General features: G+C 33.4%; 1 protein-coding gene across 1 annotated transcript; it reads right to left on the bottom strand.

Moving 5' to 3' along the window:
* Nucleotides 1–5,003: 5,003 nt before the first annotated feature.
* LOC126701751 (uncharacterized) lies at nucleotides 5,004–13,053 on the bottom strand. Its single transcript, XM_050400100.1, has 6 exons — nucleotides 12,650–13,053; nucleotides 10,609–10,803; nucleotides 8,136–8,252; nucleotides 7,879–8,028; nucleotides 6,173–6,231; nucleotides 5,004–5,379 (listed from the first exon to the last, which is right to left on the bottom strand). The coding sequence occupies exons 1-6, from the start codon at nucleotides 12,890–12,892 to the stop codon at nucleotides 5,244–5,246; spliced, it is 900 nt and encodes a 299-aa protein (XP_050256057.1). The 5' UTR covers nucleotides 12,893–13,053; the 3' UTR covers nucleotides 5,004–5,243.
* Nucleotides 13,054–14,943: the final 1,890 nt, after the last annotated feature.

The raw sequence follows: 14,943 nt of genomic DNA, 5'->3' as shown, positions 1-14,943 counted from the left end.
AAAAAAATAAATAAATAAAAAATAAAAAGGTAAAATACACTATCAAGGAGGTTGGGGCTAATGCCAAGTAGGTCTAAGACATTTCAAAACTATTCAACTTAATCCCTAAACGCTAATGGTGTTACACACTATTTCCTCACACACTCTCTCTCCAACCCACAAACTAGAGGTGTGTACAGATCGGATTAGGCAGGTAAAGACCAATATTTCTATCCAATTTGCTACTAGTGGGTTGGGAAAATTGAAATCCGCTACCGACCCACCAAAGTCTAAACCCGGTAGATTGGTTACAAATTTTGGCCGTTTCAATTCGGCAGGTTAAACGGGTTGGCATTAACAATGTTCTTTTAAAAAAAATCACAAAATACAATTTCTTATTGAATAATCTCAAAATATAACTAATGTATACAAAAAATTAAAGTTAGATTTCATTGAATAGTCTCAATTCCAACATAAACATAGGGTCAATGAAAAATAGATATATCATCTCTAACAGACCTTGTTTCCACCCAAAAAAAAAAGGCTGCTACTATACAACTAAGGAAAATTAAATCAACAAACCTAAAATCTTAACATTCCCAAAGTCACATCAATGATTCGAAATAATAACATATCAACATAACAAATAAACTTCAAAATGGTATGCATGTTCTTAAAAACAATTATCACAAACTATAGTTAGTTACTAAATACAGAGTATATATATACTTTTGGTAAACTATAGAGTATATATATATATACTTACATACAAGGATAACCAACTTCGGTGCATAAACTAACCATATTACAAACTATAAGAACCACTAAGAGTCTTACACGTGCACAACATTATAACTAACTCTATTATTAGAAACTAAATGACCTCCAGTTTTTCAAAAAGGTTAAGGAAGAAAACGACAAAACAACAAGAAAGAGAAGGAAAGGGGGGGGGGGGGGGGGGGGGGGGGAGGAGGAGGAGGAGGAGGAAGCGGTTGAAGGTGAAGGCTAAATACAGAGTGTAGTATATGGCTGAAGTGAGTTTAGGGTTTCAATATTAACTTTTTATATTTTGTTTAAGGAATTGATTACCGATTAGCTGTAAAAATTGATTAAGTGAATTGATTAAATTTAAATACAGAATATACGATTGAACAATTTGAGCTAATATATATATATATATATATATATATATATAAATATAATTTTATTTATGATTAATTAAGCAGGCGGGTTGGGTTGTAGCAGGTAGACAAATTTTCAATCCGTTACCCAACCCAATCCATTATTTTGGGGGTCTAACCTGTCCAACCCAAACCGTCTAACTTAATGACTCGCACAAGGCGGGCAGGTCGATTGCGGTTTGCATGGGTTGACAAGTCAAGCGGATATTTTGTACACCCTTACCACAAACACTTTTTTTGAGATAAAAGATAGACAACCCACAAACACTTGATGCTCCTTCCTTTTTTCACAATGATTTTTTTTTTTTCCTTTTTCTTTGAATTTTCAACAACATAATGATTTTCTTAGGATTTTTTTTCTTAAAATATATATATATATATATAAAAGAGAGAGAGAAGAAAATTATTAATGATTGTGTTTGGTTAGTCGAGAAAATCTGAAGGAAAAGCCACATGAATCTTCTCTATTTCATGTTTGATAGCCAAGGAAATTGAAAGAAAAAGCCGGTCAAAGTCTCATCTATTTAGTGCTTGGTAGCCAAGAAAACCAAAAGGAAAAACTTCTTTTCCTTCATAAAGAAACCCAAAAAACCTAATGGCCTTAACTCAACCGCAGTGTATCCATAACAAAATGTTGGCCAAACCCAAATCTAGCCATTAACCTGTATAGAGAAAATGAGAAAGGAACGGATAGGAGAAAGAAGTCCCATCGAAGGCTAAATTCGGCCAAGCAAAGGAAAAGGAAAATAGAACAAGAAAAGGAAAAAGAAAATAGAAAGAGAGTCAAAGACAAGTGAGATTAGAGGAAAAAGAGAAAAAATGAGAGAAAGAGAGAGAGAAGCCTGTGCACCACAAGCCCACAGCCATATCAAACATTATTGCCAAACCCACTACTCAAAAACCATCGCCATAACCAACAACCTAGCCCACTACCAAAATAACCACCATAACCAACAACCCACAACAAACTAAAATTATTTTCATGACTGTCATCGACTATGATCCACAACAATTGACATAGTGAAAGAGTGAGTCCAACAGAGGAAAGTAGTTTTCATGTTAGAGGGAGAGAGCGACAACAAGTGAGCTACAGGACAGTATAGGAGAAGATGATCCACAGTTTCCTCATTATAGTAGCATATACAACACCAATTTGCCAAAGGGAGACCCTAGAGCATCAGATTATCCAAGGTAAGTATCCGACCAAGTGCTGTTGTCCACATGAAAAAGCCACCCTTTTAGGAATCTTAACCTTCCAAATACCCTTCCAAGGGAAACTAGGGATAAAACCACCTCGGATCTTATTGTAATAGGACCTAATATCAAACTTGTCATTCCTATTAAGACACCAATGGGAACTGTCACACCCAGCACCCCTAGGAATCCGAGTTTGAATGAAATCGAGGAAAGAGAATGTAGCTTCTAATTCCCTCTCGTGAAAGTCCCTATAAAATCTCAAATTCCAATAACTATCATTTCCACCCTCTTGCTGATACAATACATCAGAAATGCAAGCTTCCTTGTCATTTGAACACGCATATAGTTGAGGGTAGAGCATTTTAAGTGAAGTATCTCCAACCCACCTATCATGCCAAAAAAGAATACGAGAGCCATTGCCCACCACTAAGGCCAAATGTTTGGAGAATCTCTCCCAACCTTCATTAATACCACGCCAAAGACCACACTCGTGGGTCTTTCTACATACTTTAGTATTCCACCCCCCTTGACCCTCTCCATATTTAGTGGCGACAACCCTCCTCCAAAGATGGGTTCCTTCATGTCCAAACCTCCATAACCACTTCCCTAATAGGGTTTGATTAAAAAGCACTATCTTCCTAATCCCCAAACCACCCATCTCCAAAGGTGTGCACACCTTCTCCCAAGCCACCAAAGAATGTTTGAAACACTCCTCTGAAGACCCCCATAAAAAGTTTCTTTGAATACGTTCCAACCTATTAGCCACTGCTACAGGGATAGTAAATAAGGAAAAGTAATATGTAGGTAGACTAGAAAGGGTAATTACACTTTGCACCCTGAACTTTGAATTTTTGTTCAAGTTAACAACAAACTTAACGCCAAGGTACAAAGTGTAACAAGGGTGGTTTCCTCCAAATTTCGTTTGGCATTTCATCCAAAGCCTCATTTGACATTTTATTCAAATTAACCATTTCAAACCAAAAGAGCAGCTCAAGGATATTTGATGCTTCCTCAAGTAAAGCTCAAAAAGGAAAAGAGAGAGAGAGAGATCGCTCCAATGATCTCAATATTTGACTGATGCACTCTTCTATGTTAAAAGGAGACCAATTCCTCTACATTGACATGAGCCCTCCTTGGGTGGTTTCCTTCTTTTGTAAGGAAATTGCATATTCAATAAAAAGTTCACATGAAGGACTGGATACTTCCATTGATCATTCATGTTCTTATTATTTGATTGGGTAAATTACATTGAGATCTGATAATCCAAATAGGCAAAACTATGACTTGTTATCTAAAATAACATCGACTCCACAATGAGAGAGAATAATTCACATCCTTGTCATCTTTATGCTCATTTCTCCCCTCCTTTCACTAAACTATACAATCCTAATAGAGCAATCAAAACCATTACCATCAACATCACTATCCAAATCTGACTTTCTTCAAAACTAAAACAGCACCTTCAATGTTATACTAGTTCCAGACACCAATCTGAACTGAACCCCCACCTTTAAAATTAGATCATTTTTTGCACCCAAGGAAAGGTCAGTGTTATTTCAAAAGAACCTAGAAAGGTGTTTGTATTTTCAACAATCCCTATGGGAGGTCAATATATATATATATATATATATATATATATATATATATTTTTTTTTTTTTTTAAGTTAAGAAATATTTTATTGCAAAAAGACTACTTCATGTACAATGGACACAAAAGAGTCTAAAGAATAATAAATAATACAAAAGGCAACAACTCTAGAATGGACTTACTAGTTACTACTAATGAAACGCAATGCACGAATCCAATCAAATTTTGTAGTAGACATGGTCTCAAATTTTGTACTTAATAGTTGCTACTAGTGTAACCCGATGCACAAGACCAATCAAATTTTGAACTAGTAAACATGGTCTATCAAATTTTGAACTAGTGAACATAGTCACAAATTTTGAACTTGCTAGTTACTAATGGTGAAACCCAATGCAAGAGACCAATCAAATTTTGAACTCCTAAACAGTCAAATTTTGAACTAATAAACATAACTACCAATTGAGTCCCTACACTTCCTTGCATGCTCAATTGTATGAGTTAGTTCCCTCGATATTGTGCACATCAAACATAATGGAACTATAATCCAAATCAATATCAATATCTATATAATATCTAACAACTGAAACGTAGCTTTTATTACTATTTCGCTTCTATTGAGCCACATCAGCGGCTCTTTTTTCCCAATTAAAACAATAAAAAGAACAAAGAATGCAATATTTGGGATCTTTTTAAACGTCATTTTTACCTGTACAAGACTAGAATGTTTACTATGGCTGAAAATAAATGAATGGACTGCCCGAACTGAGCTAATTTTTTCAATTTTATTTTTTAAAAACTGATTTTTTCGGTTAAATCCCGGTTTCAATCACAAGCAGACCGAACCAAACCAAAATTGACTGAACAGTATATAATATATATATATTATATTTTTTTATACAAGGCTCATCGAATGTGATCCACCCCACATTTTAAAAAAGTCCAACCCATCAGACTATAAGTATTAAACTAATTAACAAAAAATATGTAGTACTTGCATATTAGCAGCACTGTCATGCAAGCTAACGACATTCTCATTCGAACTGCATCAACAATTCTAATTTCACCGAATCTAAACGAATCAGATATATTGCAAGCATGCAACATGCATGAGCAGTCATTTGAATTGGTACATCTGTAATAGTTTCTTTCCTATTAACAATAAGAAATAATGGAGAAAATTGGCCCCCTTTCTCACTGTTACAATCTACAAAGAAAAATAATGTCTCATTTAAACCCCTAATTTACAAACAAAAATAAGAATATTTCTGCAATGTATGGACAGAAGTGAGCAATCTGCTCTAGTCCAAGTAGAAGAGGGTCACAATCTTGCGCATATTTTTGGCCTCTAGACAGGTTTCCATAAGCAACTTACTGTCATGGAATGCAAAGCAAATGACTTGTTGTACATGTGAAATGATATCCATGTTGCACAACCTGCACGATCACCATCAAAGCTATAAATTCCTCTCAGAAACCATATATGAAATTCATAAAAGATTTGGCTGTCTGCCTTGAGAAATGGCTGCACCTATGCAAGGCACTTGCCCATGATGTAAAACTAAATTCAGGTTATGTTAGGGCTTGTCAGCTTATAAGATAGGTTATTTACTAGTCTAGACCAAAACAAGTTGGCTATCACTATATTGCAATGAGAAACGTGCTAGATAAGCAAGAATTTAATTCCCAATTCTCAAAGTGGTTTTTGTCTGAACAAATTGGCAGGTAAACTTTAGCTAGGCTTGTCACGCAAGTTTGTCAAGCTCATAATTATTGCTCATGCTTGGTCACCTAGAAATCTAAACCTCAACAATTTACCCAAGATTTATTAAAAAAATCTAGCTCACCCACATGGTGAACAGAGCATTGACCAGAGAAGAGTCAGCTTGTCTCATTGACAATTGGACCCAGTGAGTTTAGCCATGCAAAGACAGCATTTGTTTCAACAATTGCAACAATTTCCATCTAGCAGGAAGACGCTTTCCCCGATAGAACTCACCCTGTCCAGCACTAACAAGCAACTTCAGCCTTTTTCCGAACAGGTGTCCAATATCAGCCACCTACTATAAATTGATATTTTACATGTAGCTATGACAGGTTTCACTTCACACCAAGGATGAATATGGTATCAACCAAGATAAGAGGCCATCGGTAAGATGAGTTTCATTCCTTGCTCATTTATAAAGCATCAGAAGACTACACGAGTAACTGGAGAAAATAAATTACAAACCTGCTGGCTTCTAATAGGGGTAGATGATCATTGTGAGGCTTCTCTATCACATTCTTCACCTGCAAATCCAACAAAAAAACTTAAATTATCACAACAATAACTGTTCTTCCTTTATCCCTTCCCTTTTGGGTCAGAACAAGAAAAGATTTAATAACTAGAACATATATGAACTGCAATTGAACTTCCTAAGAAATACTATGCCTCCGTGCCCTTTATCTGACTTCATTTGGTCACTTAATTCAAGGCAAGCTAATTTATATTCATTTAGCAGCCAATGACCAAGGAATAATTTGACCTTACTTCATAACACGAGAAGCATTCTTATGGGGGCATATCAAATGTTTTATACACCATATCTACAAATATTTTATCACCATCACCCAAAGATTATAATATCTAAATTCAAAACAAGTCTCCACCTCAAGAAGATGCACTATTAAATGCAATGAAGAATATTAAACTTCTCTATCTTCCATTTATTCATATTTATTTTTATTTTTGAGAAAGACAATTGGTATAGAATATATACTATATAGTAACCAAAACTCTGGAAGGATCAAACCACCTGGATCACTTCAAAATTTCTGAAACCATAAAAATCAACCAATACAAGAGGAAAATCTACCGTTTGACTACTAGAAGCACCCTGTTTCACAGAATTTTTTACTAGCAAGTATATATACTGAGAAACAATTAATAATCTTAACTAAAAGATCTAGAGAGTATACTGTTTGGATAAAACAGAAGACCATAAGACATCAGTAAAATTCTCCACAGTTATTGTTCAGAAACATTTCAAGCCATGAAATCAGAAATACAATATCATGTATTCATGTTTATCATTAGAATTAACGATCTCCAAGAAGGGGACATGCATTGGTAAGTTTCCGTACTGTACAACATAATCCTTTTATATTATACTGTACTACATACTTGATGCTAAAACCAAAGTTGTCAAAACCGTACCGTACAAAACATTAACCCAGCACAACACTGAAACATATTAGATAAAATACCAGCCTGCTCAGGGGGCTTTTCAGGTGTTTCAGCCAGTATTAAGGTCTCGGCCAGTACATTAAAAAAATGATAAGGGATTACAAAAAAATGCTATTTGGGCTTAACATATTGGACAAAGTTTGGCTGTAGCCTTAGGCTACAACCAACAATTTACTAAACCACACTTAAGTGATTGTATACAACCATTTTAAATGAGTCATGTGTATTGCACATGACATGGACACATGCCATCTTCCTATTGTTGGTTGTAGCCTTTGTAGCCAAACATTGTCCTATAAGCATATAAATAAAACATAAATATTTACATACAATAATAAACATTTAGTAGGATTCCTTTTCAGAAATTATGAAATATATTGATCAAGCACATCAATTAGATTATCTTTGTATGATTAAATGAATGCACCAGGAAACATCCTATAGTATATTTTTTAGATTTTCAAGATTTTTTAATTTAATATTGTAATTGGTTAGGCTCATTGGTACACAACTTGTTCTTTATTTTAATAAATAATTTTATTCATGAGAAAAATCAGGCACATCAAGTATGAAGTAATGCTATAAACTGAGAAACAAACTATATTTGGGTTTATCTGATGGTGTAAAATATGAGAAAAACTAAAGTAAAAATCAAAAGTTTACAAAAGATGAAGGATGAACATAATGAATATGTAAAACCAAACTCTTACTTTTGATAATAACTCCTGGCTCTCAGGAGGTTGCTTTTTCAAACTTTGAGGCAAAATCACTGTAAGCAGCTCTGGCCTCTCAGCTCTTAAAGCACCTCTGATGACAGCTGCATTAGTTCCAGATGCTCCTGATGTATAAATGTGATTTTTCTGCAAGAAGTTATTCAGCAAATCAGGAACATACAGTATAGAAAATTTTGAAATGCTCAATGTATACGCACAATGCCACACACAAGAATTCAATTATAGCATCTTACAGTTATAACCATCGCATAGCTAAGAATCTCAATAAGTTCTTGATGCATGAAACCCATATTCCTTGTCCCAAAAAAACCAATAGATCTTGGCCCTTGTTGTTGAATGGCCAATAGCTCCTGCACAAAAAAGCAGAAAAAAGAATAAACATAGAACTTTATGTTGAAAACATATTCTAGGTACATGTGAAATTAGCTGAAATGAGAAAACTTGGCGTGGTTGCAAACTTAGGAACAGTAGGATGTCTACTTCCCTATTGAAAACAGAGTCGTTCACAAACCCTTTATTTCCTCTCTTTGCAGCATTTAATTGCACTAATTTCCTTTCACGCCATGGGAAAATCTGTGGACTTAGATGGACACAGTTTTTTGATAGGTATAATTGAGTTCAAAGTCAAGTCAAAGTGGACATGCATGTTTACACAGACATGCACACACGAGAGAGAGAGAGAGAGAGAGAGAGAGAGAGAGAGAGAGAGAGAGAGAGAATTGCAGCATTGCCAATGGTGTGTGACATTGAGAGGCAGCTAGCAGGTAAAAACTAACACCTAAACCAAATATGCACATACAGACACGTGTAAGGTACGAGATTTTAAAAAAATAATAACAATAATAATAATAACAAATGTATATGAAGGGCAAGACTTGGACAGCTCTTTACCTCCACTCTGAACCCAAGTAGGGCTGTAAATGAACCAAGCTGATCATGAACAACCCGGGCTCGGCTCAATAAAAAGCTTATTCATGTTTGTTTGTTTATAGATAAACCAAGCTTGAGCCTTAGTTTTAGGCTTGTTTAATAATCAAGCCAAGCCCAAGCAAAAAAATTTGTTCACGAACAAGCTTGTGAGCTATTAGGCTTGATACACAACAATTCAAGCATAGACTCATTTATAAGTTTATATGTGTTAGCTAAATATACCCATTACACATATCTTAATAATGACATAGCCAACATGAGACCACTACCTATATTACCTTAATTTTTTCCTTTCCTTTAAACTGACCAAGAACCACTTTAGACTATAGTTACATTTAAAAATAAATAAATAATTAAGTAGGTCACATATGATCCTTCCCTATCAATCATCTAACATAGACTCATTTATAAGTTTATATGTGTTAGCTAAATATACTCATTACATATATCTTAATAATGACATAGCCAACATGAGACCACTACCTATATTACCTTAATTTTTTCCTTTCCTTTAAACTAACCAAGAACCACTTTAGACTATAGTTACATTTAAAAATAAATAAATAATTAAGTAGGTCACATATAATCCTTCCCTATCAATCATCTAAAGTAAAGTTATGAAACATGTTAGAATTTTTTCATTCATAATAGTTACAAACAGGTATTTTTCTAGTCCTTCACCATCTAATGTGAATGTAAAAATTATATTTTGAACAATTGTTGAAACTGTAGATAAGGAACGATGAGTGAATGAATTTAATTATGTAAATTATTAATTTGAATAATAGCTAATCATAAGTAAGACTAGATGCATGATAAAATGAATATACTATTTTTTTTTCTTTTTTCTTAATTTCAGAGATTTAAGAATTTAATCATGTAATTTTTTTAGATCTCAAGCTCAAAAACTTGACCTGAGCTCGAGTTTGAGCTTGATATTAAGCTTAAGTTTGGCTTGACTAATTAATCAAGCCAAACTCAAGCTTTTTGGCTTTCCCACAAACTCAAGCTCAAACACTATTTTTAGACTTGTCACAAGCTCAAGCCAAGCTCGAGCTTTTGATTTTTCCTGACAAGCCAAGCTTGAACATACATTACTCAACAAAGCTTGGCCCGTTTATAGCCCTAAACCCAAGTCACATTCAGAACTCCGTACCCGCCTCCAATCATAGTCTAACCAACCTTTTTTTTCTTTTTTCTTTTTTTCCAATGAGATAAATTTTAAATAGCATCCCTAGTGGAAACTAAAAAACAAACTGAAGAACATATCCAGTACTACAACTTAAGACAGTTCAAGAAACTGCCAAAATGCTCGTTCTGTCTTGAAAGTTGTAAATGCCTAGTTATCATTATGGTAAAGATAAACTAAGCCAATCAAAAAGTTTTTGTAAAAAGTTGCACAAAAGTAAGCCTCCATTTGCAATAATATGTCAAACTTATATTTCAAACTTTTGTTTATAATTCGTTGTCTGATTTGCTTGATAGATGTAGTTTTCGTCTTCTTAGGTTCGGTCTGTTCTTTGCTTACCTTAGTACATGCCCTGTGTGCTTTGGTTGTTTTGTTCTTCTTTTGTACTTTTTCCTCTATCAATAAAGTTTATTACTTATAAAAAAAAATTATAAAATAAAAACTTATATGGTCAAATTCATCAGAGACATTAGATGGGACCCTTTCATATTCAAATAACCACCCCCTAAGTAAAATTAAATTAAAATGAAAATAAAGAACTTAATTGCTCAACTGCAGAACCATTTTGAAACACAATAATTACATACCTGTAGATAATCTACATCTGGAACAGGTTTAAACTCTGACATCAGAACTGCCCCTGATCCTTCTACAATAGTTTGGGCTTGAGTTGGAATTTGATTGCCAGTCTCTTCATCTGAACCAAACTTGCTAAACACCTTCTCCTCTTCATAGTTCCAATTATCCATGTCTTGATCTCTTCTCATATGTCCACAAAGCCACTATACCAGCAAATAAAAACAGAGCCCCTGGTAGTAAATCATTAGTGAAAACCAACTGCCCACAAGAGTGGTGATCTACAAGTTCAAACTAACATGAGCTTTGATTCATGTTGGTGGTGGAAAGATGGTCATACAGTGCAAATTACATGTATCAACCCTGTTCATTTCAAGGCCAAGCAGGTTTACAGGAAGCTTGATACTTCCCTGTAAGTGCTTATGCATTGTAACAGAGAGATAATTACATCTGATATATGGTAAACTAAGCAAAGCCTTACCCAATTGTTTAGATTGACTACATATGAAATCAAAAAATAATTTATAGGTGCTCAAACTCCAGACATAAAGGATTATTGACGCAACATGCAAGCAGATACATTAAGGCCAAATTGACAGGTGCCACCATGTAAACAAATCTACCAGCTGGTTGTCCTTGATTGAATAAAGTTATGATATTCTAACAATTAATTTAAACTGGTGGGAGGGCAAGTCTCCTTTGGGAGTGACTCAAATCAATAATTTTACATTCCAGCAAACCCAACTAGCATTTATGGGGACAACTTTGGTGGAATATATCACATTGGTAATGTTTTCATGGGATTCTTCTCCTTTTAATATGCAAAAAGGATAGATTCAAAGCAAATATAAAAACTGATTCTAAAGCATATTAGAAAAGGAAAATGATAACGCTACAACAAATTTACTGTAAAAGGTTTACAATGGTAACATGTTCAACACCAAATATGGAGGGTAGTAATTGATAAATGGCCACTCACCCCATAAAAGTATTTTAGTCTTTCCACAAAATACTCAATGTATAAACTATAAAAGTTTCATCTGTATCACTGTATGTATTTTTATAGCAATGCTTTCTAGTCTCCCATCCCCCTTCCCCACTTCCAAAAGAAAAATCCCTATCTTTCTAATAACTCAGTCCATCAAGTATTGAATAAACAAAATTACCAATCTTTTGTATGTGATTCTCTTACCTACATATTCACATTTAAAATCTCATAATTAAGCACATAGCCCCAGTTCTCCAATGCAAGCTACCATACACTATTACCAATCAACAACAAATCTCAAATATAGGTTCCACCTCATAGGAAATACAACTCTCACCAATCTAATAAATAGAAAAGGTCCGGTTCATTTGACATAAAGGGAGAAGTCCAAAAATTACAAAATGCAATGAATGAACATAAATCCATTATAGCCTATGCCTTCCAAACAAAAGCTAAGGATAAGAAGCCCCCAAGCTAATAAAAAAGTTACTAACTTTTGCATCCTAAATATCTAAATCAACAAAACCCAACTCCTAAATTCACCTGCACACACATAAAATACAACGAGTGAACAGAACCCATTATAGCCCATGAATTCCAAACAAAAGCTACGAACAAGAAAGGCCCCCAGGCCCCAAGCTCATAAGAACTTACTAACTTTTGCATCTAAAACATCTAAATTTACAAATCCTAACACCTGAATTCACCTACACACAGACAGAATGCAATGAATGAACAGAACCCATAATTGACTATGCATTCCAAACAAAAGCTAAGAATAAGAAATCCCCAAGCTCAATAAAAAAAATAATAAAAAAAAGTTACAAACTTTTGCATCCAAAAAATCTCAATTACCAAAGCCCAACTCCTAAATTCACCTACACACAGAAAGAATGCAATGAATGAACAGAACCCATTATAGCCTAAGCATTCCAAACAAAAGCAAAGAATAAAAAACCTCCCAAGCTCATAAAAATTTACTAACTTTTGCATCCAAAACATCAAAACTAACAAAGCCAAACACTTAAAATTCACCTACACACACATAGAGTAAGATTAAATACCGTTGGTGTGGAGAGAGATCGTTTGTGTTTTCGAGTACATGTGTGTTGAGAATGAGGGAATGAAGAAGATGAAGGGGAAGAGGGAGAGTGGAGACTGAAATTGGGGCTTGCAGTGTGAAGGGTTTTCAGGGATTTGGAAGGAAAGTCTGATGAAGAACAAGAAGAAGAAGAAGAAGAAGAGAGACAAGTAGTAGTAGTAGTGGTCAGAGGCAAACACAGCCTTGAAGATAAAGGTACAGTCATTCTTTCTTTGCTCTCTCTCACTTCACAGCAGAGAGGAACTCTGAATTTTCTTTCCTTTCTTTTGGGATTATCACCAAAAATAAAATAAAAACTTTTCTTTCTCCCTTTCTTTCTAATCTCTTTTCCAGAGAAGAAAAAAATAAAAAGAGAGAGAGAGAGAATCCACACACACACAAAACACACAAGGAGAGAGAGAGAGAGAGGAACAAAGAAATAAGGATGTTTTTTTATTGGAGCAAATGGATTAATATATATATATATATATATATATATTTTTTTTTTTTTTTGAGATAATTAAGAAAACGGGTTCCCTTTTCATGTAACCTTTTTGTTCATTGTTTTTTTGACTGGTAAAAAAGTGAGTTAGGATGGTCAGCTTTGAATCTTTTTACCTATCAAAATCAGCACAAAAGAAGGGAATAAAAATATTTTGAAATTAAGGAATTTTACCACATGATAAATCAAGATAAATATGGAAAAAAAAAATACCAGAAACTTATCTTTCCAAACTTTTAATGTAGGGATGTAAAATCTTAAACAATTTTAAAAGTAATAAATTAATTACTAGAAACTAAATCAACAAAGGTTTAATTTGTTATTTTTTATTAGAACAATTCTGTTTTTTAATAACTTCATAGTTACAATAAGGAAAGTGAGATTTGAACTTAAGCGCCTTTGCTGGAGACGCCCAGAAGTGTTAGTGGGTTATAAGACATTTGACAATAATTTGTTATTTTTTAAAAATTCAAGATTTTAATTTATTAGTATTTTTTTAATTTTAGGATTTAATTTATTATTTTTTAAATTATATAGTTTAATTTATCAATTTTAAAAACTTCAGTGTTTAATTTAATATTTTTTATAGAATATAATTTGTTATACTTTTAAATTATAGGGTTTAATAGAGTACTTTTTATAAACTTATATTTAGTTAAAATAACAAAAACCTGAAATTGGTATACCACTGTTTTAATAAATATAATTATATTATATTCCATTGCTTGAGACTTTATTGTTGAAGGAAACTCAGTCCTAGTAGGTTCATAATTAAAAAGTGAAACTTTATAAAATTTGGTTTCTCACTAGATACAAGGCTTCCCTTTTCTTTTTCTTTTTCTTTTTTTAATAATTAATAGCGAGCAACCTTTTGTTGAATGTAGAGCAATGCTAGATAGAAGTTGTCCTTTTATTATTATGTGTTCTTTTTAACTTTTTGCAGAGTGCAAGGTCACCACAGAAAGCATGTGGCTTTACAATTTGTTATGACAAATTAGCAATGATCTTACATATTTGTTTGCTAATGTCTTTTTCTCCTTGGGTAAAAGAGTCCAACAAATTGTTATTTCAAATTTTTTAGGAAAAAAAAAAGAATTCCTTGTTCTAGTCATGCTGTTGGCAACAGAAAAAAGTAATGCAATGATCTTACATATATTTGTTTGCCAATTGCCTTTTGTTCTTGGGTAACAAGAGTTCAACAAAGTATTGCAATGATCTTACATTGCATATTTGTTTATGAATTGCCTTTTTTTTGGTTAAAAGAGTCCAACAAAGTGCGGCTTGAAGTCTTAGAAAAGAAAATTCCATGTTCTAATCATACCTTTGCCAATTAAAAAAAAAAAAAAAAGTATTCTAAAGAACTTCAAATCATGAGCATATTTTATTTTTGTTGGTTTTCTTTTAAGAGCAATCCTAGGGTCATAATTTTCTTTTCTTATCTTTTTCTACAAAAGGGATAACAGGACAACATCATTTTACATGGACCTACTACTAACACTAATATTATTAGGTTAATGTCTCTTATAGACAACTGTTATTGAATTGAAATTATGACTTGAAGTCACGATTTATGTACAAAAGTGGTGTGTGTATGGTTGTGTATAAGTGTGTGTAATAAACATTGCTCATATTATTTTATGTGTCAATCATAACATACATTGTGAAAAAAAATTTGTATCACTGCACTGCACTGCACTGTACTAATTATTTATTTCTTCTTCTAGAGGACAACTATTCTGTCTCTGTGTTATTTCAAACTAAAACTGTTTTTGATA

This window comes from Quercus robur, chromosome 10 (assembly GCF_932294415.1).
Source record: "Quercus robur chromosome 10, dhQueRobu3.1, whole genome shotgun sequence".
Lineage (NCBI taxonomy): Eukaryota > Viridiplantae > Streptophyta > Magnoliopsida > Fagales > Fagaceae > Quercus > Quercus robur.
This window is presented reverse-complemented; position numbering and strand designations above follow the sequence as displayed.